General features: G+C 36.9%; 1 protein-coding gene across 1 annotated transcript in view; it reads left to right on the forward strand.

Annotated features, from left to right (window-relative positions):
- BUB1 (BUB1 mitotic checkpoint serine/threonine kinase) overlaps positions 1-26592 on the forward strand; it is a 52452-nt gene that overhangs the window by 14692 nt on the left and 11168 nt on the right. Inside the window, exons 9-19 of the mRNA XM_063078746.1 lie at positions 3136-3395; positions 4548-4606; positions 5933-6061; positions 6155-6265; positions 7125-7224; positions 8155-8236; positions 8517-8519; positions 10802-10976; positions 12757-12841; positions 15465-15703; positions 16988-17131. Coding sequence (XP_062934816.1) covers positions 3136-3395; positions 4548-4606; positions 5933-6061; positions 6155-6265; positions 7125-7224; positions 8155-8236; positions 8517-8519; positions 10802-10976; positions 12757-12841; positions 15465-15703; positions 16988-17131 — 1387 coding nt within the window. The remainder of the gene's footprint in view (positions 1-3135; positions 3396-4547; positions 4607-5932; positions 6062-6154; positions 6266-7124; positions 7225-8154; positions 8237-8516; positions 8520-10801; positions 10977-12756; positions 12842-15464; positions 15704-16987; positions 17132-26592) is intronic.

Below are 26592 nucleotides of genomic sequence, written 5' to 3' on the forward strand. Positions count from 1 at the left end.
TCTTTTCTTATTTAATTTGTTTTCCCTGGATAGTTATAAAAAAATGTTAAAATAATTGTCTCCTTGGGTTTTTTTTTCTTTATTTCCTTGGTACTTCTCTGTCATTTACCCCCCAAACTCTCTGAAGAAACTGAAAATATCCATTTGTTACATTCAAAAGCATCAGAGACACTCTTAGCTTCACTTTTTTTGGCACACACCTCCCAGAGCCTTCTGATTTCCTTCTCCAAGCCAGCTTCTGAGCAGCTGTCCTCCCCTGGCTCCTCCTGTGGTATATCCCTGGTTCTCATATCATTTCTTCTTAATGTTCCCAATTTGAAGGCACATAGTCTCTAGTAGCTTTATTAAAAAGCATGTTTGAGGAGCTAATTTTTTGAGATCTCTTGCATGTCTAAAAGCATTTTTATTCTGTCCTCATATTTGGTTGATAATTTGCCTGGGCACAGTGTTCTAAGAGGGAAAAATATTCAATCAGAACTTTGTTAAGGCACTCCTCCATAGTCTTTTGGCTTCCACTATTGTTGTCCAGACAGCCAGAGTCATTCTGATTCTTGGTTCTTTGAATGTGACCTCTGTTGTTCTCTGGAGGTGTGTAGGATCATCTTTTCCCCCAGTGTTATGACATAATAAAGATACGTTTGATATTTATCTTTTCATCCATTACACTTTGTACTTGAACGTTGTAGTCTTGCAGATCTGGAAAACTTTCTTGATTTTTTTTTTTTTTTTTTAATAATTTTTTCCAATACACATTTTCCATTAAGCTATCCTGGACTGATCATCTAATTTTCTTAACTTTCTTCACCTTTTTTTTCTATTTTTGACATTTCTTTCTTCCTAATTTTCTGGGAGATTTCCTTAAGTTTTCATGACCCTCTTATTAAATTCTTTTATTTCTGATGTCATTTTAGGATCAAGTTGCTTTTTCGTATTATGAGTGCTCATTTTCGTAGCTTCCTATTCTTTTTTCGTGAGTGTAATATCTTCTTAGTCTGAGGATAAATGAGTTTTTTTTCCTGTCTCTGGATCCTTGACTTCCTGTTGATGTATGTCATTTGTTTTGGTCTTTTATCCTTACATTGAAAGCTTATCATAAATATCTGATAATCTCTAATGTGTACTCATCCAAAAGCAAGCCTGAAAAGGCTAATTGTAAGTCATTGGTGTGTGAATGGGTCTTATTGGCTCGTCAGCTTAAGTGGGAGATGTCTGTTTTCTTGAGCAGATAGATTCCTGAGAGCAGAATCTTTTGATTTGTGGGTATAAACCTGGGCTGCTAGCATTTGTGGAGCCAAGAAAAGGGGCTAAAGATTCCACTGTTTAGTAAGTAGATTGACTCAGTCCTTATGTTTCTGGTGTAGTATCTATTGCCACCACCCTCAGCCCTAGTCCAAAGTCCTTTTTATTGTTTCTGCAGAAAGGAACCCTCCAGTTTGCTGCCAGTCAGGGCATGGGAAATCACTCCCTTCATGCATCTGTAAGAATGTGTATCAGGATCTGCTTTTTAAACAGCCTTAGTTTGACCACATTCCTATTTTTAGCTTCCCATTCACTTCTTTCTGGGGTGTGTCTAGTGTTATAGATTTCTGAACTTCTTTGGAAATCAGGGACACACAACCCCTAGCTCCTCCAATGAGTACTGTGGGTGTTAGAATTCCTTTACTTTCGTTTTGGTGAGGTTTTAGGATGGAGTCGATGATAAAGCACACGTTTAAGCCACTGTCTTTAACCAGAAGCCTCCCTTTATGGAACTTATTTCTGTGTATGGGTAGAATAAGGCTATATTTTTCAAATTAATTGCCAGTTGTTCCTAAATCATTTACTTACCAGCTCAGCCTTTCCCCATGGATTTAAAATATCCTTTCTACAGCTGGCCAGTTAGCTCAGTTGGTTAGAGCACCGCCTTGTAATACCAAGGTCATGGGTTTGGATCCCCATACTGACCAGCTACCCCCCCAAAAAAGTAAAATACCTTTTCTGAGTGTTGTGGGAGAGGGGGGAGGGGGGGAGGTCGGGGATTAATTTGATGGGGAACACGGGATAATTGCAATTTGTGGTAATGGGCATGCTGATAGTATTGATCTGGCCATCACATCTTGGGCACAAATGACAGTCAGCTTTGTACTCCATGACTACTCATAACCAATAAAATTTAAAAAACAAAATAAAATATCTTTACCACATACTAAGTTTATATGTATGTAAGATCCATTCTAAAATATCTTTATCTTTGTTTTGGTCGATAGGTCTCTCTTTTTTTTTTTAATAGGTCTCTTCTTGATTATTCCATATTGTGTATTTACTACAGCTTTCTTGTACGTTTTGATATCTGGTAGAAAAAGTCTCTGATTATTCTTGTTCAAAATATTTTTTCATAATTGAATATTTTGATTATTTTTAATCTTTACTAATTTGGTAGGTGAGAAAATGGTATAGGTCATTTTAAGTTATATTTTTTGATAACTTGTTAGGATGGACTTTTTATATTTTTCCATTTGTCTGTAAAATAACTATTCTTGCCTTAGATGTTTGGTGTTTTCTTAATAATTTGTAAGAATATTTTTATATGGTGAGGAATTAACCCTTCTATCTTTTAACTTTGTAACATTAAAGTATACCATTACAGTCTTAGATGTGAGTAGCAAAGCAAAGATTGTAAGTTAAGAGTTTGTTGTCCTTCCCATTATGAGCCATGCTTTAGTGGCAGTTATTACTGTAGTGTATATTAATGTTTCCTATTTATTAAAAATAAAATGGCTACCAAGGGTATTTTAATGGAAGGAACACCATTATGAGCATTTGATAATATTGATTTGTTGGTCTTTTCCTAAAATTAAGTAGAGAGAATAAAACAATACTTAAATATGGGTACAACCATACTGACTGGTTATTTTAGTACCTAAAAATATGAGCTGCCAGTTGTGTCTGTGGTTAAGAAGCTACAAAAAGTGTAGAGTGGTCTTTTTGTTATTTGTTTTGTTCATTTCAGGATGCCTCAAGAGTTAAGGGGATCCTTCAAGGGGAAAGGAATCTACTGAAGACAGATGCCATGCTTTGAAAAGCTGTAGTGCCTGATTAGTAATATCCTGGACTTCATGGTTTTGTTTTTGTTTTTTTGTTTGCTTAACATGAAAGGTTAATTCAGCATGTATGGGGCCAAGTGTAGGCTCCCAGGAGGAATTGAGAGTTCCGTGTCTTCCAGCCATGGATCAGCAGACCTCAAAGAACATGGGGGAGAACTTCAGAGCGGCACCTACCATTGCTCCCCTTATGACAAATGCTATTACTACTGCTTTGGAGTCCCCAGCTATCGGCCAGAGCATAGCTCCTCCAGTTCCTTTGACAGCCCAGCCAGTGACAAACTCCATGTATACAGTGGCCAGAAAAGATGACAGGTAAGCCAGAGGTAGTCCTAGAGATGAAAGTGATGTGAATGACATCTCTTAGCTTTTTTTATATGCTCTGCATTATCAAAAGCAGTATGTAAAAGACGAATGACTCCCACTTTTAAAAATGATTTTTAGATAGGTATGTTGTTGAAAAAGCAAATTACCAAAACATTGGCTCCAAATCTTTCAGACTTACTTATTCCGTGCTTCTTATAGAATATTTGTTTTACTTTATACTTGAATTAAAAAATTTCAATATCCCGAGACTCACCACTCTCTTTGTAACTGAAGAATATGCAGCTGTTAAACTGCAATTGACTTTGCTTACTGGCTTTGAGTGATTACCTGCAGGGATTATTAGTATGTAGTTACTTGACTTGTATTCTCATATTCCTTCTGTTATCCCTGTTTGGGATTACAGGGAGCTTTTTAGGATTAATACCTTGGCTCTATGTGCCAAAATCTACCTTTATAGTACACTGGAGGGTTTTTCCTTAATTTCAATGTTTTTCTAGATTTCAGAAATTATAATTAATGGCACATCAATTGATTTATTTAAATTTTTATCTTTAGTTACTTCAGCTGTCTTTTAACTCATGTTTTTATGGGAATTTGTAAAATTAAAAGTGCTTTGCACTTTTTACCTTTTTTTTTCTTGATAACTTATTTTTAAAATGTTGAGGATATTACACTATGGCTGCTGGCTCATCACAAGAAAGGAGCCTCACACAGTTGAAGAACACCAGTGCTTTCCCATATCCTGACTCTGTGTAGCTGTGGTTAGGTTCTTAGCACTGGAGTGCATTTTAATCCTTTAACTCTGTAATAAGTGGGGTCATTCGAATTAGGGAAGCTATAATCCTGCCCTACCACGTATAGGGATGGTTATTATGATACTAAAATACAGGATCACTGCATCACACACATGTTTAATACCTGGCCTTTATCTGTAAGAATTCTTTTCCTAAAAAGGAACTGAAAGAAAAAAAGAAAACATCTCTTTTACTATACTCTAGACCTAAGTAGTTCACAACAGGCTTGTAATTGTTGACTGGTTTTGGGGTTTTTATTTTTCACTGTTATTTCTTGAGAGTTAAAAATTCTAACATGTCAAGTGTTCTTTATTCTTTAGTGTGTATCAAGAGTTTTCTTTTCCAGATGTGTGAATAAAAGTACATGTGAATTCAAGCCACAGAGTGAAGCAGAGATAAAGGAAGGTAATGTTTAATTATAATAAATTTGCTTCTGACCAGTTTACCAGATTCCTCCAGGTTGCTCAGAGATCTGTTTTGTTGCTGTGGTTTATGTGGGCTTTAGACCTTAGTGTACCTGTGTGTTAGCTTTTCTATTCTTAGAATATAGGGGTTATTTAAGCCCTGGACCATTTCAATTATAAAGGTAGAAATCCACTTGTTAGTCACATCTTAATAGTTTAGAATCCTTTGAAAACTTAATTTGTGAAAACTTTTCCATTAAATTTCTCAGCACATTAACCTAAAACAACAGTCATGTTTAGTATATCAGGTAGGAAAGTTGATCTAAAGTATAATTAGGTGTGTTACACTATTATTTGCTACTACTTTGTTAGAGGCATTTGCATAGAAGATAAGTTTTATAAAGAAAATAAGACACACAGATTGGGCATTGACTTCTTCCTTTCTATGTGACTGTGACATCCTTTCTACTGACAGTTTAGTGGGGAGCAGGGCTGTTCAAAAAGCCAGAGATTCATTCATTGAACCCAAGACTTACTAAGGGCTCTCTAGATTCCAGACACTGTTCTAGGTAGTTACGGATGCAGTCATGAACAAAAAAGACAAAAATCCCCACCCTTGTAGAGGTAGAAAGCAAGTGTTACTATTGGGGTGGGGGGTTGAAAGTTCAGAGAAGGTGATATTTGGGTAAAGGCCTGAAGGAGAGAGCTCTACCATGCAGCTAGCTTGGGGAACCTGTTTCAGGCAGAGGGAACGGCAAGTGCTGAGCCCTCAAGTGGGAATTTCCCTTTTATGTTCTAAACACAGCAGAGAGGCCAGTGCAGCGGGGTGAGCGGCGGGGAAGGACGGTGAGGCCTGAGAGAACAGGGTTCAGGCTGTGCAGGGCCTTGTACACCATGTCTGACTCCAGCTGAGTGAGATGGGAAGTCACCCTTAAGATTTCCAGTGTGACTATGAACATGTACTACCTGGGATGCAGTGGAGCTAAGGGTGCTATTAATGACCAAGCTGTTAATTTGGTGACATCTCAGACCAAACACTTAATTTCTTTGAGCCTTCATTTTCTTTTCTACAAAAGGGTAATTCTCACCTTACCTATCTCACAGGACTATTGTAAAGATAAAAATGAAATATATGAAATCACTATAATAATTGAAGTCCGTGGGGCCGGCCCGTGGCTCACTCGGGAGAGTGTGGTGCTGATAATTGAAGTCCGTGATGATTACTGACAATGATAAACTCATTTAATTATGTTACTTAAAGCATATGCCTTTTAAATTATTCTGCTTTGCCTACTGATCCTATCTTTTGTCCCCATTTCTTTACTAGGGTGTGAAATACATAAGGTTGCTAGCACAAGTTCTTTTCACACAACTCCAGACACATCACTGGGAATGGCTCAGACAACACCATCCAAAGTGCAGCCGTCACCCACTGTGCACACAAAAGAAGCATTAGGTAAAGTGTTTTATTTGCGTGTGTAGCTCCTGACAGCAAATTAACGAAAGTTCTTTTGTAACCTCTTTACAGTTATTCTTTCTGTTCTTTAAGGTTTCATCATGAATATGTTTCAGGCTCCTACACTTCCTGATATTTCTGATGACAAAAAGGAATGGCCATCTTTAGATCAAAATGAAGATGCATTTGAAGCCCAGTTTCAGAGTAATAACAATTTATTTAAAAGCTACTAATTACATAGCACTGTGGGTGGTTGTCAGAGGAAATATCAAAGATTATACAAGATGTGGCCCTTGATTAGCTTGTCACATAAGGGTGGGGAATACATGAAATAAAAATATGATAGTCTAGACAGAATATTCAATGTGTGTGAAAGACTTGTTTTGTTTTTTTAAAAAATAATAGTAAGTGCTAAAAAAGGACATAATCCCCATGGGTAGGAAAGGCTGAGTACTCAAAGTGTGACTTGAGCCTTTCCCTATAGAGGAATGGCCAGGGTGGAGTGTTGGAGGCCAGCAGCTAGCACACATTTGTTTAGAGTCAGGGTTCGTGCTGGAAGCCAGAGATCATGAGAAGGATAAGTAAACTCAGGAGGACTTTAAATATAAAGCCAAAAGGTTAATTGTCTCTTAAAGGAAATGGAAAACAAAACCACTGAGAGCTTTTATTGAGTGAGTCAGGTGACAATAATAGTGTTTTAGGAGAATGATTAACACCGTGCTTTGTGTGTAGCAGGAACTTAGGACCTGAGGTTTGAGTGCTAGACCCTGGGACCATGATTAAGTCACTTAATCTTACTGCAACGTGGTTTACCTTATTACCTAGTAATTGAAAAACTGATACTAGTTATTTTCTGTAAGCTGTTATTCCTTTTTCTTATTTGTAGTTGAAGTTTAGTATAAAGGATAGTGTTTTGGGGGCTAGTCAGTTAGGTCACTTTGTTAGAGCATGGTGTTGGTAACATCAAGGTCAAGAGTCCAGATCCCCATACCAACCAGCCACCCCCCCACCCCCCCAAAAAAGATACTACAATAAGTAAATACTATTTTTTATTCCGTTGCAGAAAATGCAAGGTCTTCTGGCGCTTGGGGAGTCAATAAGATTATCTCTTCTCTGTCATCCGCTTTTCCTGTGTTTGAAGATGGAAACAAAGAAAATTATGGGTAAAAAAAACCTCTAGTTAAAATAACACTGGGAGAGATACATGTCATCACAGTGCCATTGGATGCTGCAGGAGTTCTCCCTGGACTCGGGCGTGTGGGGAGAGAAAGTGGACTGCCAATCAAGTGGTCAAATGAGCCTTTTGACCACATGACCAGGAGGGTGTTGCTAAACTTCTCCAGATCTACAGTGTTGTGTGGGAGTTCCAAGACAGCAGACCTTCCATAGCAAAAGCATGTGTTGAAAAAGGAAAACAGTATGGTTATAAATTTGCAGAGAACTGAGGGATTCTATGGATCTGAAATTGTATTCAACATGAATGAATTCACCCGAACAGGTTTCCATACATGCTCTGTTTATATTTGAAGGACTGAGAAAGTAGGAAAGAAAGTGGCTTATATTTGGTGATGCAGCAGAGAGAGTATGTTCTAAGGCTGAAGGACATTGCATTAGAGAACCATATCTGGGTGTAGAGTGGAATAGCTCCAGGAATTTTCACCGTTAATAGGGAAAACCATGGAAAGAGATGTCAGTGTGAATTAAAGGTGTTGTGGTATGGAAGAAATTAGTATACAGGTAGAAAGGAGAAAGGACATGGCCAGCTCTCAAGGAGGAATGCCTTAGCCAGACCGAGCACTGAAAACAAGAAATAAAATGTTGTATGCTCCATGATATCCTACTGACCATGGCCCTAATTCTTTTGCTCTTTAAAGAGTTATTGTAACAGAAATGTCTGTATTTTCCATCCTCACTTAATCAACTTTGTCTATATAGTCAAGTTAATTTGATTTGCACTCAGTGTTGCTAGAACTGATGTAAAAGAAAAGAATATCTGTATAAATATTAATTTTTATAATAATTTTAAAGCACTTAAATGGTCGGTTTTTTAAAAACATATTTTACTATTTATAATTTTGTAAATCTTTCTTTAGATTACCACAGCCTAAAAATAAACCCACAGGAGCCAGGACCTTTGGAGAGCGCTCTACGAGCAGATTTCCTTCAAAACCAAATGTAAGCGAATTTCTGTTTTATCTGTGCGATGGGTCTACAACCAAATGGTTATGGCAATAAAATGATACAGTGAACATAAAACTGTGCTAAAAAATATGTTATATGAAGAATGTGTTTCTTTTAAAATATTATTCAACAATTATTTGAATGCCTGTTATGTGCCAGACACTGTGATAGATATACAAAATAAAAACAAATTTGATATGATCCTTGCTCTCAGAGAACCTTCCCTTTAGATAGGTGGAACCACTTGAAGGATATATATTTTTCCTAGACCTAGGAAGTGAGGCCTATAGTGGAATATTAGTGAGAAAACCCAACAAATCTGAATTAAATTGGAATAATCCCTCATCAGAATACCTCAGCAGACAAGTTTCACCTGTTCACTGGCCCACAACATTCTTTTATCATAGCAGCCATGTGTCCAGCGAACATTCAGTTTCCATCCCAGTCCTGGGTGTTACCCCATAGTGTACCATCACCCTGGCCCGGCCATCTGGCTGTGATGTGCCAGAGTGGTGTAGTCATCACTAAGTCACCCTGCTGAGAAGCTGTACTGAACCCTGGCTTGTGCCTTTAACTCCACAGTGGATTCTTTTGAATAAACTATTGCCCAGCACTTTAATCCTTCTGATGAACTCTTTGACCTTCTTAAAAATTTCCCAAATAAGGGACAGGATTTAAAATACAGTGGCATCACTTCAAAGGTGCATTTTACTGAACTATTCGATTACATGTGCTTTGACTGAAAAAAAGTGCATTTTCAATATATCCTGGCCCTAAACTGATGTTTTTTCCTGTTTCCACCTGAAGAAACAAACAGGCAGTTTTTCCTAATGTTAGAAGAGATATGGTGGAATTTATGTAAACAGTAAAATATATATTAAAACCATGTGTGGCACTTTATGGGCCACTTGAAGGGGTTTGCGAAGTGTGATTCTCATTCAGCAGTTTCTATCTTTGTGCACAGATTCTAAAACTTGAACTTTGTGTTCTTGGAGAAATACCAGATTCTAGGGCTGGGGCAGGAAAAAAACGAGATGAGCATCTTGTAGTGCCGGAAATTAAGGGAGTGTTTAAAAAAAAAGAAAGAAAGAAACAGAAACAAAACAGAAAAAAAGAAAGAAAACATGGGGCATATCAAAAGAACATGGGAACCAACCTGAATGATGAACCAATGGCCAAACCTGCAACAATTTGAACAAGCAAATAGGTAGAATAAAGTAGTATTGGATTATAACCCAAGATATAAAACAAATATCCATATTGATCTAAATAAGTGGGGGAGAAAGGACAAACCTTCTTACAGAAGAATTCTAAGTAATGTAGAAAGGACGAGTGGACTCTAGAAAATGACCACTAGAACACCACAATAATAACTGTTGCAGGCAAGATCCACAAATGAATACTAGAGTTAGTGAGTGAAATTTTAAGAAACAAGGTATCTTGTTTCACCTATTTCACCAAAATTATTTCCTAATTACTGTGGTGGTTTAACATTTATCCACCAATTCTTTGATGTTCCTTCCTCTAGGAGGTGGAATTTAATTCACCTCCCTCTGAGTGTCAGTAGACTTGGTGACTTGCTTCTAACAAATAAAATATGGAAAGGGAAAAATAATTTACAGTGGGGAAACATCTTAACCAAGTGATTGGGTTAACCTCACCAGTTAATAAGTCGTGTTGATAGCATGTATCCTCTAATATGACATAATGAGAAGGGAACTTTACCATTGATACTTTTTCAAATATCTATAAACCTCAGTCTAATTATGAAAAAATATCAAGTAAGCCCAAATTAGAGGGACATTGTACATAGTTCCTGACTGGTACTCAAAAGTGTCAGTGCAAGAAAGACTAGGAAAGACCGATAGACAATCACAGATTAGAAGAGACTAAGAAGACATGACACCTAAATGCAGCATGGGATCCTGAATTGGATCCTGCAACAGAAAGGGGACATTAGTGGGAAAATGGTGGAATCCAAATAGTCTAAATGTAATTAATTGTACTGTTTAGTTTTTACAAATGTCCTGGGGTTCATAAGATGTTGACATTAGAGGAAGGTTAGTAAAGGGTATATAGGAATTTTGTACTATTTGTATAATTCTTCTGTAAATCTAGACTTTTTTCAAATTTAAAAAGAGTAAAAATTGAAAACGAAAATGTGACCCTTGTGGTGTGACTCCAATGTGGTGTGTTAAAAATGAAGTATCCCTTGGGCCGAACCCGTGGGTCACTCGGGTGAGTGTGGTGCTGGGAGCACTGAGGCCGCGGGTATGGGGATGGCCGGTGTGCTCACTGGCTGAGTGCGGTGCGGGCGACACCAAGCCAAGAGTTCCGATCCCCTTACCGGTCACAAAAAGAAAAAAAAAAAAAAAAAGAAGTATCCCAGTTCTAGGGAAAAGAACAGAACCATGATGACCTTGGCTGTGCATTAGCCAGGGGTTAACATCTGTTTCTTCTTTAATTCCTCATTTTTTTTAGTCTTAAAGTGTTAATGTATAAAACTCCATGGACAAAACACGGAGATTGCTGCTTTTGTGAGTTTATCCTCTGTTGTAGGAAGTGCCTCATGCTGAAGAGTTTCTAGATGATTCAACCATATGGGGTATTCGCTGCAACAAAACCCTGGCACCCACTCCTAAGAGCCCAGGAGACTTTACATTTGCTGCACAGCTTGCTTCTACCCCATTCCACAAACTTCCAGCAGAGTCAGTGCACATGCTAGAAGATAAAGGTGTGTGTTACACTGTTTTAATCTTCTGCCGACTTTGATTCTTTCAGTATTATAATTTTCTTCTCGAAGATTCTAAATGGAAAGTTTGAAAATCATAAATAGGAGACTTAAAATCTTTTCATTGTATTTTTACCTATATGTTTTTTCTTTGGCATATGTCTTCATAAAGTCTCTGTGTGTTCTAAAAATTTAATAACTTAGATTATAGGTAGAACGCGGCGGGCAGGGAACCTATAGAAACATTTAAAGGCAAATATACAAAGTCCAACCTATTGTGTAGGGTTTGTTTATGTTTCATAGCAAACAAAAGGGTTACTACAGACAGATTAAATTATTTGAATGCTAAGAGTAATGAATATTTTCTAATTTAATATGTACAACAAATAGCCAGTTTTAGTCCTTACTATATATGTGTACAAATTTTATTATTTTAGGCATGTAGCCAAGTAATATACTCAAAAAGTCATAATTTTCTTATTTTTTTTAGTGATCTTACATTCAAGAGAGTAATGATAAAACTCACAAGTAGTCCTTATTTCTACCCCACCTCAAATCTATCACTCATATAATATATATGAAAGATCTTTATATATCTAAACCAAATTCTAATATATGACATTGTCACTAAGCACATATAATTGTTAGTTATTAAGTACCAATCTAAAAATTATATACTAACTGTATCACTGCTGGAACTTTTTAAAAATAGCAATTGGTCACAAAGGCAGCAATTGGTCACGAAGGCAGTAATGAAAGAACTGCCAGAGAATTGCACTTCACTAGATGGAAGCATATTTTAATGTGAATTCAGAGCCTGTAGACTTAAAATTTTTTTCTAAGGAGTAAGGATTTTTTTCTTGGAGTGATAATCCAATATTTTATATTTCTTTTCTGAATCTTAAATGAGAGTTCAGTTGAAACTGGGACAGTTGCCAAGCACCGTCACAAGCTTGCTACTTTACTGGGGGGAAAAATATTTAAAGCTTTTTTCCAACTCAGGGAAACTAGTTTAATCATCAAAAGAGTCTTTCAAAAAGTCAATATTGGCTGTTCTTAGAGTATTTGCCACTTTGGTTCTATAAACAGAAGCTAAAGTTCCAGTGTTAAAAAGTATTAGTGCCTGTTCAGTGAGGTAATATCTGATATGGTTCAATCCAGTGTAATACTTGGCTGTGTATAATGTTAGCATCACTTGTTAGAAGTTTATTCTGTATTTTTCTCTATATATTCTATATTCTGTATTTCTAGATAGTTTGTTGGTATACTGTTTTTTAAGTTAAAGGGAACAATAGGTATTGCCAGATAGCTTTCTGATTGAAACATGAAATCATTTCAGTCAACTAAATGCTGATTGACTAAAGCGTGTTTAACTGAAAGACACAAAAGTCTCTGCACTCCAGAAGTGTTGCAGCCTTTACTCTCCATGTCCTCATCATCAGGTTATCCTGAAGCCAGGTGTGCCTGCAACCCATACCAGTAACCTCCCATGGTCTGGTCATCCTGCCCACAGTGGACATGCCACTCTCCAGACTGTTTTTTCTTGAAGGATTGTTATGGATTAGATCTAAAGAGTTGAAATGCTCACATATTAGTAGTAGATTTTTAAAGTGACCCCCCCCCCATTTTTTGAATTTTATAGCACATTTTACCATGGAGCACTATTTTGAAATTATAATGAAAGTGTCAAAAGGAATCCTAGACTTTGTAACCATATGAAATGGAGCATGTGTGCACACATGTGCATGTAATATGTCTGTCTCTGATCTTCTGTATCTTTCAGAAAATGTAGCAAAACAGTGTACCCGTGTAACTTTGGATTCTTGTGAAGAGAATGTGGTGCCACCCTTAAAGGACAGAAAGTTCAGGTATTGTGACGGCTTATGTGGTTCGTCATTCTCTCCATTTTCATTCTACTTTTGCTCTTTAAACTGTAGTAGAATACCTAATTCCAACCCTTAAAAATTAGTAAAGTTTTCATGGACTCCAGCTTTAAGTCAGAAGGTATACTCTCTGAATATAAATATAGTGATGAACATAAGCCTTTGATGTATCAGGGCACTAAGAGCACAGCTAGGGTAAAAGAGAAGCCCTGTGGCATAAGATGAACTTAGAGGTATATAAGACAGAAATCACAGTTGCCAGCAGGGTATACTCTGTCCACAGAACTATTGTCTTTGACCCCCCATGTTACAACTCAGTTGCAAGAAAATGAGACTTAGCTAGGACCAGGTGCAGGAGCTTCCTTAGCTTCGAAGCCTTATTCCCACGGAAGTTAGAGGCTTTTAACAACAACTCCATGGATTTAGCTTCCAAGGTTCCCACAAGAGACGGCCCATTAAGAGAGTCATCACACTCAAGGAAGCCTGAAGCTATGGGTTCCCAACATGTATTTATAATTCTTCTAGTTCAAGTATAGTTTACCAGTGAGGGATACTTTTACCATAAGCAATGGTGGCAAAGTGATATTCTACCTTTTCAGATTTCCAGGGGAAATGAGGTAGAAAATTAACTGAAGGTCAAATTCTCATGGAGAAAGGAGAAAGGTTTTGTTAATCATTTACGCATCCACTGTAATTTGGTCACTCAAGTTGCTAGCAGCAATGTACAAGGGTATGGAAACAACTCTTTTTGTGTGTATGGGTACCCCTAATATCTGTTTGGTTGTAATACAAAACATCAGAAATATTTTCACTATCTGAGAACCATGGAGCTAGCATACATCCACTGGATTAAATGGTGTACAGTCATTAAAATCTATGGTAGGAGTGTAGAGAAACCTGGAGAGACAGCCCCTTTTTCCAAATGATCAAGATTAACATCTCCAGTAATAAGTCATGGTGATATCATGTGTTGAGAAGGGCACTGCACCACTGTGATATTTTTCCCAAACACCAGTAATCCCAGTCTGGTCCTGAGAAAAACAGAGAAACTCAAATTGAAGGACATTCTACAGAATACCTGGCCAGTACTCCTCAAAACTGTAAAGGTATGGGAAACTAGGAAAGACTAAGAAACTGCCACAGATGAAAAAGGACAAAAGAAACATGACAACTAAATGCAGCAGTATCCGGGACTGGATCCTGGAGCAGAAGAAGGATTTTAGTGGAAAGACTGGTGAAATCCGAATGAAATCTGGAGTTCAGTTAATAGTAATATAACAAATGTATGTTTGTTAGTTTGACAAACCACTGCAGTAAGAGATGATAACAGCAGAAATTGGGTGAGGAGTGAGAATTTTCTATTATCTCTGATATATATCTTTAAATCTAAATAAAGTTTATTTGAAAAAAATTTACAATAGGAAAAATTGGAAAAGCGAAAATAGCAGTGTATGAAATTATATGTATAAATTTATTTGTATAAAAAATATATATTTGTGTATATTTGGATATAGATGTGGGTGTGTCTGTGGAGATGCATATGCAGTTGATTCTCATTATTCGCTTTAGTTCTGTAAAGTCATGGTGAACACTGAATTAGCAAATACTGAACCATTGCTCCTGGAGGAAGTACAAACTTAGGTTTCTACCAGACTATTGTCATAACATTTTGTTTAAAGACATCTTATTTAATATATATTGTTGATTTATTAACATTGAACTCATGTCCAACTACACTATAACTCGTGCCTGAATGAATCTTATCTAATACACATTTTTTCTGTAAAACGCATCAGATTTCTTGCACTTAAGGCATTACGCAGCACTTCAGCCATATAGTAGGGGACCACTTTAGAAAGCGAAATCACCAACAAAAAGCATAAAAATGCAAAAAACATGGTACTAAGTATACCATGAAAAGGCTTGTTTACAATATGAGAGCTGAAACAAGGCTGAGTGTCACCTTTTAAAAACTGAGCTCAGAATGTGTGCTAGGTGACTCAAATTTTTCGTCACTCTGCATGATCTGCAAATGATTGCACAATCCTCATGTGTATTGATTTGAGGGTTACAAATAAATTTTAGCATGTGAGTGAATTCACAAAAATGAAGTCCATGATAATGAGGACCAACTATATATATATCTCTACTTCCATATATATATGGAAATGTACCAGAGTGTTAAGTTATTAGATTATGGTTAACATTTTCTGTTTGTCTCAATGTTATAAAAGAGTCATTTTTGGAATAAAGTTAAGTATTCAGTCATGATTATGGTAATATTGCTCAGATGCAGCTTGAGAAAATAAACTCATTCCTCCTGACATTTCCTAATAAAGAATATCCAATGTATTGCCTCACCTATTTATCTAATAAATTACCAGTCTTTGATGTTTTAATTCCTATTCATATTGTACTAACTATATTTGCATTTTTTTTGTCTAAAGAAAATGCTTTAATCAACTCTTAGTCTGTGAGGCTGTTTTGAAATGTCATTCCTAAAATGAAAAGGAAATGGTTTTGTGGGACTTTTATGCAGTTACATTCAGTAGGCTTCTAATCATGCGGTGTTTTTGTTTCCTCTTCTCTGTGCCTTTCACACATCCAGTCCAATTGAAGAGAAAATCCCAGAACAAGCAGTCTCCTCTGACAAATCTTCAGCATCCTTACTCCACCTGAGCCTGCCTACTGCAGGTGGTGTACTTTCCCATGAGACGGAGCGGGGCCTTGAGGCTTGTAAACTCACAGACACTGACATTGCCATTGCGAAGGATCCACCAGATGTTATCGCTGGGCTTCAAGCAGAATGGATGCAGACTAGTTCACATGGGAATGTCAATGCTTCAAGTATGAACAGATGCTCGATCTTAGATGTGCCCCTGAATAAGGACAATAGCATGGGAAAAGCTGTTCCATAAAAGAAGCTCAAAAAGTGGGGACTTAAATATTGTTAGTAGAATAAACGTCATTGAGTTCAGATAAAACTTGGGTAACTGCATCACAATATAGTACAACAATAGCATACTTGAAGGGCAAATCAATCCATTTTAATTTTAGAAAGTATCAAAATAACTGCTATTGGAAGAGGAATTGGAACTGGAGGGCCTACCGTTGCCAGGCATTTAATCTAATGCTGTTATGCCCGTTTTATAGAAAAGTAATTTGAGGGTAAAGGTTAAAGAGACAATGCCTCACCCCCCATGTTATAGGAACAGTCTTGCACAGTGTTTAAGAACACAGACTCGAAATAGGCTGGCTAGCTTCTAATCCTAGCTCCCCCTCCTCAGTAGTTATGTGATCTTGGCTAAGACTGTTTCAATTCTCTGTACTCCTCTTCCCTTTTCTGTAAAGTGGAGGTGATGCTAGTACCTACCTTAGAGGCTTATTTTAAGAACCAGATGAATTGAACATAAGGTACTCAGAACAGAATTCTGTGTGTGCTTAGCACTATGTAAGTGTTAACCATGTTGGATTAGTCTTTGATAAGTGCTTCTAATAGAATTTTTAAAGGAATTTAAAATGATTACATTGGGTAATGTTGGATATACTAATTATCCTGATTTGTGCATCACGTACCTCTGTATGACAGGGATTAATATTCAGCACTGTACTCAACGGATATGTACAGTCAATTATGTTTCAATAAATTTTTTTAAAAATCAAAAAAAAAGAAAAAGAATTTCCCTTTTGTGGACTCAAAATACATCTCAAACCTGCAATTGTACGTAGGTAGTATAAGTGTTTTGTAGGTATAAATGGAAAAGCAATTAAAGAATATGTATATATCTGAACACATTAGAAACATCCTTACTTGTTTTAAAAGCAGAATCTGGAAGTTCTGGATGTGTGGAGCATATGCACCTGGTGTTGATTCCCTTTGTCACAACTGAATATCGGTTTACATCTGTAGATCTAAAATAGCAAGTGATTAACTGTGCAGAACTATCAATTTTGACATTTGGAAATAGTTCTTTATTATTTGAATCAATGCTTTTTAAAGGATAAGGCTTTTGGAAGCTTATTTAATGAATGTCTTCACTTACTTTGTCTCTACTTACTTTGGTAAAATTCTTGGGCACTGAATTCATGTCTTTTTTTTTTTTTTTTTTTTTTTGTTCTCATTTCTTTAAGACTTCACTGTTGAGAACCCATGGGATGATGAGTTAATTCTCAAACTTTTATCTGGGCTTACTAAACCAGTGAGTTCCTATACAAATACTTTTGAATGGCAATGTAAACTTCCATCCATCAAGCCCAAGACTGAATTTCAATTGGGTAAGAATTATTTGGGTAATATAACATTAAATTCTTGTTTCTCTCTGGGAAGTTGATGGTAACTTTGTGTGTGTGTGTGTGTTTCTCCTCCTGCCTGAACCACCCCCTTCAGTAAAGAGTTTTATCTACAGTTGTTAAGCTGAGAACATTTTGTTGAGACATGACTGTAGGATTGTGATTGCTGTTGGGACTGTAACTCATATAACTTATAGTGGGCAATTTGAAAATATCAAAATAAGAATGCATATACTCTTAGACTCAGCCATCCGCTTTTAAGAATTTTCTTTAGGGATTATGGTACAATACTACAGAAAAATTCTGTAGTAAAATTAGTAACAAAACAAGAAGTTACTTTGTACTGATACAGAATGATCTCCAAAACATACTGTTAAATGAAAAGGGCAGAATGGTATGTATTATACGCTACTATTTTGTTTCTTAAAAAGAAGGATGATAATATGTTTTCATATTTGATAGTATTTCTAATGAACTCTTGAGGGATACTCACAACTAGTTAAAATGGTTAACTGTTAGTGGGAGTGGGAAACTGGGTGGATATGGATAACAATGGGAGCAAGACTTTTAACAATATACTTTTTAACTTTTTAATTAACAGATTTTATTTTTTAGAGCAGCTTTAAGCCTACAGAAAAATTCAGAATAAAGTACAGAGAGTTCCCATATACCTTCTCCCCTCCCCATCCCACCCCCATATACACACATCACACATACAGATTCCCCTGTTATTACCATCTTCCCTGAGTGTGGTACATTTGTTACAAATGATGAGCCAATATTAATACCTTATTAACGTCCATAGTTTACCTCAGGGTTCATTCTTTGTGTTGTACATTCTGTTGTGGTTGACAAATGTATAATGACATGTATCTGTCATTACAGTATCTTACAGAATAGTTTCACTGCCCTGAAAATCCACTGTGCCTCATCTATCCATCTCTTTCTCCTTGCCCCCCAAACTCTGGCAACCACTGAGCTTTTTACTGTCTCCGTAGTTTTGCCTTTCCAGAATATGGTATAGTTGCAATCATATATTACATAGTCTTTTCAGATGGGCTTCTTTCATTTAGCAATGCATTTAAGGTTCCTCCGTGTCTTTTTGTGATTTGGTAGTTCTTTTTTTTCTTTTTTTCTTTTTTAAACCGCTGAATTGATATTCCATTTCATGATGTGCCACACACTTTGTTTACCCATTCATCTAATGAAGGACATCTTTGTTGTTTCCAAGTTTTGACAATTATGAATAAAGTTGCTATAAACATTTATATGCAGGTTTTTGTGTGGACATAGTTTTCAGCTCATTTGGGTAAATACCAAGGAGTGTAATTGCTGGATTGTATGTTGAGAATACATTTACATTTTGTTGTTGTTTTGTTTTGTTTTGCTGCTGGCCAGTACAGGGATCCAAACCCTTGACCTTGATGTTACAGCATCATGCTTTAACCAACTGAGCTATCCAGCCAGCCTGAGCATGTTTACTTTTGTAAGAAACTTCCAAACTGTCTTCCAAAGTAGCTGTACCATTTTGCATTCCAACCAACAGTGAATTCTTGCTAGCATTTGTTGTTGTCCGTGTTATGGGTTCTGACCATTCTAATAGGTCTATAGTGGTATCTTAATATTGTTTTAAGTTGCAATTCCCTGAAGACGTATGGTATTGAACGTATTTTCTTATGTTTATTTGCCATCTGTGTATCTTCTTCAATGAGGTAAATGTTCATTTCTTTCTCCCATTTTTTAATTGGATTTTCTCATCATTGACTTTGAAGAGTTCTATATATATTTTGAATAATAGTCCTTTATTAGATATGTGTTTTGCAAATATTTTCTCCTACCCGTGGCTTGTCTTCTCATTCTCTTGACAATGTCCTTCACAGAGCAGAAGTTTTAAGTTGATGAAGTCCAAGTTACCAGCTGTTTCTTTCAACAGTTGTGCCTTAGTGTCATATCTAAAGTGTCATCACCAAACCCAAGCTCATCTAGATTTTCCCCTGTGTAATCTCCTAGGAGTTTTATAGTTTTGCATTTTACATTTAGGTCTGTGATCCAATTTGAGTTAAATTTTTGAAAAGCTGTAAGGTCTGTGTTTAGATTCATTTTTTGCATGTGGATGTTCAGTATCAACATGTGGATGTTGAAAATATTATCCTTTCTCCATTTAATTGTGTTTGCTCCTTTGTCAAAGATCAGTTGACTATACTTATGTGGGTCTATTTCTATTCTGTTCCATTGATCTGTTTATTCTTTTGCTAATGCCACACTGTCCTGTAACTTTATAGTAAGTCTTGGAAGTCAAGTAGTATCAGTCCCCTGATTTTGTTCTTCTCCTTACATACTGTGCTGACTATTCTGGGTTTTTAGCCTTTCCATATAAATTTTAGAACCAGTTGATATCCACAAAATAAGTTTCTCATATTTTGATTGGGATTGCATTAAATCTATAGATCAAATTGGGAGGAACTGACATCTTGACAGTATTAAGTCCATACAAATGGAATATCTCTCCATTTACTTAACTCCTCTTGGATTTCTTTCATCAAGATTTTGTATTTTTCTCATAAATCTGGTACATATTTCATTAAATTTATAACTTTTTTTCTTTTTGGTGCTTAATTAAATAGTGTTGTGTTTTTCATTTCAAATTCAAATCACTCAGTTTCAGTACATATGAAGGCAATTGATTTTTGCATATTTGCCTTGTATCCTGTAACTTTACTGTAATTGCTTATTAGTTCCAGGAGATTTTTCTGTTGATTCTTTGGGATTTTTGACATAGCCAATCCAGTCATTTGAAAACAAAGACAGTTTTATTTCCTCCTTTCCCAGTTTGTATGCCTTTTATTTTATTTCCTTGTCTTATTGCATTATCTAGGACTTTTAGTACAATGTTGAATAGAAGTTGTGAAAGGGGACATTCTCACTTGTTCCTGATTCTATTTGGGAAACATCTATCATTAAGTATGATGTTAGCTATAGGTTTTTCGTACATGTTCTTTATCAGGTTGAGGAAATACCTCACTATTCCTAGTTAGCTGAGAGTTTGGGTTTTTGTTTCGTTTTTTGGACAGCTGGCTAGTATGGGGATCTGAACCCTTGACGTTGGTGTTATCAATACTGCACTCTAACCAACTGAGCTAACTGGCCAGGCCAGCTGAAGAGTTTTTATCATAAATGGATGGTGAATATTATCAAATGCTTTTTCTGCACCTATTGGTATGATCATGATTCTTCTTATAGCCTGTCAGTATGATGGATCACAGTAATTGATTTTCAAATGTTGAACTAGCCTTGCATACTGGGGGATAAATCCCACTTGGTTGTGGTATATAATTCTTTTTATACATTGCTCAATTGGATTTGCTAATATTTTGTTGAGGGTTTTTATATCTACAAGGGTACTTGAAAAGGTTTATGGAAAGATTCATATTATCCTTTAATTCTATTTTTTCACAAACTTTTTGAAGTACCGTTATATGTTGATGATAGGTATTGGTCTTTAATTCCTTTCTTGTAATATCTTTTTTTTTTTTTTTTTTTTTTTTTTTTAATTTATTTATTTTTTATTTTATTTTTTAAATTTTATTTTGTCGATATACATTGTAGCTGATTAATGCTCCCCATCACCAAAACCTCCCTCCCTTCTCCCACCCCCCCTCCCCCCCAACAATGTCCTTTCTGTTTGTTTGTTGTATCAACTTCAAATAATTGTGGTTGTTATATCTTCTTCCTCCCCGCCCCCCGGTTTGTGTGTGTATGTGTGTATGTGTGTGTGTGAATTTATATATTAATTTTTAGCTCCCTCCAATAAGTGAGAACATGTGGTATTTCTCTTTCTGTGCCTGACTTGTTTCACTTAATATAATTCTCTCAAGGTCCATCCATGTTGTTGCAAATGGCAGTATTTCATTCGTTTTTATAGCTGAGTAGTATTCCATTGTGTAGATGTACCACATTTTCCGTATCCACTCATCTGATGATGGGCATTTGGGCTGGTTCCAACTCTTGGCAATTGTAAAGAGTGCTGCGATGAACATTGGGGAACAGGTATACCTTCGACTTGATGATTTCCATTCCTCTGGGTATATTCCCAACAGTGGGATGGCTGGGTCGTATGGTAGATCTATTTGCAATTGTTTAAGGAACCTCCATACCATTTTCCATAGAGGCTGCACCATTTTGCAGTCCCACCAACAATGTATGAGAGTTCCTTTTTCTCCGCAGCCTCGCCAGCATTTATCGTTCATAGTCTTTTGGATTTTAGCCATCCTAACTGGGGTTAGATGGTATCTCAATGTGGTTTTGATTTGCATTTCCCGGATGCTGAGTGATGTTGAGCATTTTTTCATATGTCTGTTGGCCATTTGGATATCTTCCTTAGAGAAATGCCTACTTAGCTCTTTTGCCCATTTTTTAATTGGGTTGCTTGTTTTCTTCTTGTAAAGTTGTTTGAGTTCCTTATATATTCTGGATATTAATCCTTTGTCAGATGTATATTTTGCAAATATTTTCTCCCACTCTGTTGGTTGTCTTTTAACTCTTTTAATTGTTTCTTTTGCTGTGCAGAAGCTTTTTAGTTTGATATAATCCCATTTGTTTATTTTTCCTTTGGTTTCCCGTGCTTTTGGGGTCGTATTCATGAAGTCTGTGCCCAGTCCTATTTCCTGAAGTGTTTCTCCTATGTTTTCTTTAAGAAGTTTTATTGTCTCAGGGTGTATATTTAAATCCTTAATCCATTTTGAGTTGATTTTAGTATACGGTGAGAGGTATGGATCTAGTTTCATTCTCCTGCATATCGATATCCAGTTATCCCAGCACCACTTGCTGAAGAGGCAGTCCCTTCCCCAGTGAATAGGCTTGGTGCCTTTGTCAAAGATCAGATGGCAGTAAGTGTGTGGGTTGATTTCTGGATTCTCTATTCTATTCCATTGGTCAGTGTGTCTGTTTTTATGCCAGTACCATACTGTTTTGGTTATTATAGCTTTGTAGTATAGCTTAAAGTCAGGTAGTGTTATGCCTCCAGCTTTATTTTTTTTGCTGAGCATTGCTTTGGCTATTCGTGGTCTTTTATTGTTCCATATAAATGTCTGAATAGTTTTTTCCATTTCTGAGAAAAATGTCTTTGGAATTTTGATGGGGATTGCATTGAATTTGTATATCACTTTGGGTAGTATGGACATTTTCACTATGTTGATTCTTCCAATCCAAGAGCATGGAATATCTTTCCATCTTCTTGTATCCTCTCTAATTTCTCTCAGCAGTGGTTTGTAGTTCTCATTATAGAGATTTTTCACCTCCTTGGTTAACTCAATTCCTAAGTATTTTATTTTTTGGGTGGCTATTGTAAATGGGCAGGCTTTCTTGATTTCTCCTTCTGCATGTTCACTATTGGAGAAAATAAATGCTACTGATTTTTGTGTGTTGATTTTGTATCCTGCTACTGTGCTGAAATCATTTATCAATTCCAACAGTTTTTTTGTAGAGGTTTTAGGCTGTTCGATATATAGGATCATGTCATCTGCAAACAGGGACAGTTTGACTTCATCTTTTCCAATCTGGATGCCCTTTATTTCCTTCTCTTCTCTGATTGCTCTGGCTAGTACTTCCAACACTATGTTGAATAGGAGTGGTGAGAGTGGGCATCCTTGTCTAGTGCCTGTTCTTAAAGGAAAAGCTTTCAGCTTTTCCCCATTCAGGATGATATTGGCAGTGGGTTTGGCATATATGGCTTTAATTATGTTGAGATACTTTCCCTCTATACCTAACTTATAGAGGGTCTTTGTCATGAATGAGTGCTGAACTTTATCAAATGCTTTTTCAGCATCTATAGAGATGATCATATGGTCCTTGTGTTTGAGTTTATTAATATGGTGTATCACATTTATTGATTTGCGTATGTTGAACCAACCTTGCATCCCTGGGATGAATCCCACTTGATCGTGATGAATAATTTTTCGTATGTGTTGCTGTATTCTGTTTGCTAGTATTTTAGTGAGGATTTTTGCATCTATATTCATCAAGGATATCGGCCTGTAGTTTTCTTTTTTGGTTATATCTTTACCTGGTTTTGGTATCAGGATGATGTTTGCTTCATAGAATGAGTTTGGGAGATTTGCGTCCGTTTCAATCTTTTGGAATAGTTTGTAAAGAATCGGTGTCAATTCCTCTTTGAATGTTTGGTAAAATTCTGCTGTGAATCCATCTGGTCCTGGGCTTTTCTTTGTTGGGAGCCTTCTGATAACAGCTTCAATCTCCTTTATTGTTATTGGTCTGTTCAGATTTTCTACGTCTTCACGGTTCAGTTTTGGGAGCTTGTGTGTGTCCAGAAATTTATCCATTTCCTCCAGATTTTCAAATTTCTTGGCGTACAGTTGTTTATAGTAGTCTCGAATGATTCCTTGTATTTCAGATGAATCAGTTGTAATATCGCCTTTTTCATTTCTAATTTTTGTTATTTGAGTCTTCTCTCTTCTTTTTTTTGTTAGCCATGCTAATGGTTTGTCAATTTTATTTATCTTTTCAAAAAACCAACTTTTTGATTCGTTGATCTTTTGAATTGTTTTTTGGTTTTCAATTTCATTCAGTTCTGCTCTGATCTTAATGATTTCTTTCCGTCTGCTAACTTTAGGATTGGATTGTTCTTGTTTTTCTAGTTCTTTAAGGTGAAGTGTTAGGTTGTTCACTTGCCATCTTTCCATTCTTCTGAAGTGAGCATTTAATGCAATAAATTTTCCCCTCAATACTGCTTTTGCAGTATCCCACAGGTTTTGGTATGATGTATCATTGTTTTCATTAGTTTCAATAAACTTTTTGATTTCCTGCTTGATTTCTTCATGGACCCATATGTCATTAAGTAGAATGCTGTTTAATTTCCATGTGTTTGTATAGTTTCCAGAGTTTTGTTTGTTATTAATTTCTAGTTTTAATCCATTGTGGTCTGAGAAGATACATGGGATAATTCCAATTTTTTTGAATTTACTGAGACTTGATTTGTGACCTAATATGTGATCTATCCTGGAGAATGATCCATGTGCTGATGAGAAGAATGAATATTCTGAGGTTATTGGGTGGAATGTTCTGTAGATATCTGCCAATTCCAATTGGTCTAGAGTCTTGTTTAGATCTTGTGTTTCTCTACTGATTCTTTGCCTAGATGATCTGTCTAATATTGACAGTGGAGTGTTCAGGTCCCCTGCTATTATGGTATTAGTGTCTATTTCCTTCTTTAGGTCTAATAGAGTTTGTTTTATAAATCTGGCTGCTCCAACATTGGGTGCGTACATATTTATGATTGTTATGTCTTCTTGATGGATCAGTCCTTTTATCATTAAGTAGTGTCCCTCATTGTCTCTTTTTATGGTTTTTAGTTTAAAGTCTATTTTGTCAGATATAAGAATAGCCACTCCAGCTCGTTTTTCTTTTCTGTTTGCATGGTAAATCTTTTTCCATCCTTTCACTCTTAGTCTGTGTGAATCTTTATGGGTGAGGTGGGTCTCTTGTAGGCAGCATATAGTTGGGTCCTGTTTTTTGATCCAGTCAGCCAGTCTGTGTCTTTTAATTGGGGAATTTAAGCCTTTAACATTAAGAGTTGTTATTGAAAGGTGTTGATTTATTCCTAGCATTTTATTGGGTGTTTGGTTGTCTTAGGTGTCTTTTGTTCCTTGCTTTCTGATTTACTGTTTGGTTTCTTTGTTTGTTGGTTCCTTAGGTTGTAGATAGTGTTTTTGTTAGCTTGTTTTCTCTTCATGAATGCCATTTTTATTGTACTAGCGGGTTTAGATTTTTCTTAGGTTTTTATGGCAGTGGTAGTTATTTTTCAGGAACCAAACCCAGTACTCCCTTGAGGATTTCTTGTAAGGGTGGTCTTGTGGTAGTGAACTCCCGCAGTTTTTGTTTGTCTGAGAAATATACTATTTGCCCCTCATTTCGGAAGGATAGCCTTGCAGGGTAGAGTATTCTTGGCTGGCAATCTTTGTCTTTTAGTATTTTGAAAATATCATCCCATTCCTTTCTAGCTTTTAGGGTTTGTGATGAAAAGTCTGATGTTAACCTGATTGGGGCTCCCTTATAGGTGATTTGACGCTTCTCTCTTGCAGCTTTTAAGATTCTCTCTTTGTCTCTGAGTTTTGCCAATTTGACTATGACATGTCTTGGAGAAGGCCTTTTTGGGTTGAATACGTTTGGAGATCGTTGAGCTTCCTGGATCTGAAGATCTGTGATTTTTCCTATACCTGGGAAGTTTTCTGCCACTATTTTTTTGAATATGTTTTCAATGGAATCTCCATTTTCTTCCCCTTCTGGAATACCCATGACTCGGATATTTGAGCGCTTGAGGTTGTCTGATATCTCTCTCAGATTTTCTTCCATGTCCTTGATTCTTTTTTCTTTCTTTTTGTCTGCTTGTGTTATTTCAAACAGCCCATCTTCAAGTTCAGAGGTTCTCTCTTCAACTTCGACAAGCCTGCTGGTTAAACTCTCCGTTGTGTTTTTTATTTCGCTGAATAACTTCTTCAGTTCAGCAAGTTCTGCTACATTTTTTTTCAGGACATTGATTTCCTTGTATATTTCCTCTTTCAGATCCTGTATACTTTTCCTCATTTCATCATGATGTCTAGCTGAGTTTTCTTGTATCTCATTCAGTTTCCTTAGAATTATCACTCGAAATTCCTTGTCAGTTATTTCAAGGGCTTCTTGTTCTATAGGATCTAGAGTATGAGATTTATTAACTTTTGGTGGTGTACTTTCTTGATTTTTTGTATTTCTGGTGTCTTTTTTTTGGTGTTTATTCATTGTTGCAGGGGGTTTCACAGTCCACCGGTTTAAGACTAATGACTAACTAGGATGTTGCTGTGGTTGCCAATTTGGTATGGCTCCCGCCGTGACTGCTCAGTTGGCCTCTAGTGTCTTGTGTGTGTGGTTGCCTCGGGTCTTGGGCTTCTCCGGGGAGCCACCTTTCTGGTCAGCTTGTACTCTGCTGGGCTGGTGGATCACGTACCACAGGGTGTGTGATCTCTGTTGAGCTTTCACTTTCTGTACAGGACTTCTCCCCTTTCCGTGTGCTCTGGCCCAGGCTGTTAGATCGTGCAGTGGCGACCCCACCGGGTGTGTGGTTTCTGTCGAGACTCCGCCTCCCTGGCCGCACGTCTCCCCCCTCTGTGAACACTGTGCTGGGCTGGGGCGTGTCTTCTGCACCCCTCGTCTCTCAGCTGGGCCTTCAAGACCCTGCTCAGCACCGCCTCGCCCAGGAAGTCTACCAGGTTTCTGCTAGGCACAGACGACCGGTCTCTCTGGGTGCCTTTGTAGCACTGTGTAGATCTTTCTCGGGTCTTGTTCACCTTTGTATCCCCCCGGTATAAACCGAGTCTAGTGCCCGCCTGCAGCCTGCTCTCCGGCAGGTTCAAGCGGACCTGGGAACTCTCCTACCACACTATTCCCAACCAGAAATT

The sequence above is a fragment of the Cynocephalus volans genome, chromosome 14, assembly GCF_027409185.1.
Source record: "Cynocephalus volans isolate mCynVol1 chromosome 14, mCynVol1.pri, whole genome shotgun sequence".
NCBI classification, from domain to species: domain Eukaryota; kingdom Metazoa; phylum Chordata; class Mammalia; order Dermoptera; family Cynocephalidae; genus Cynocephalus; species Cynocephalus volans.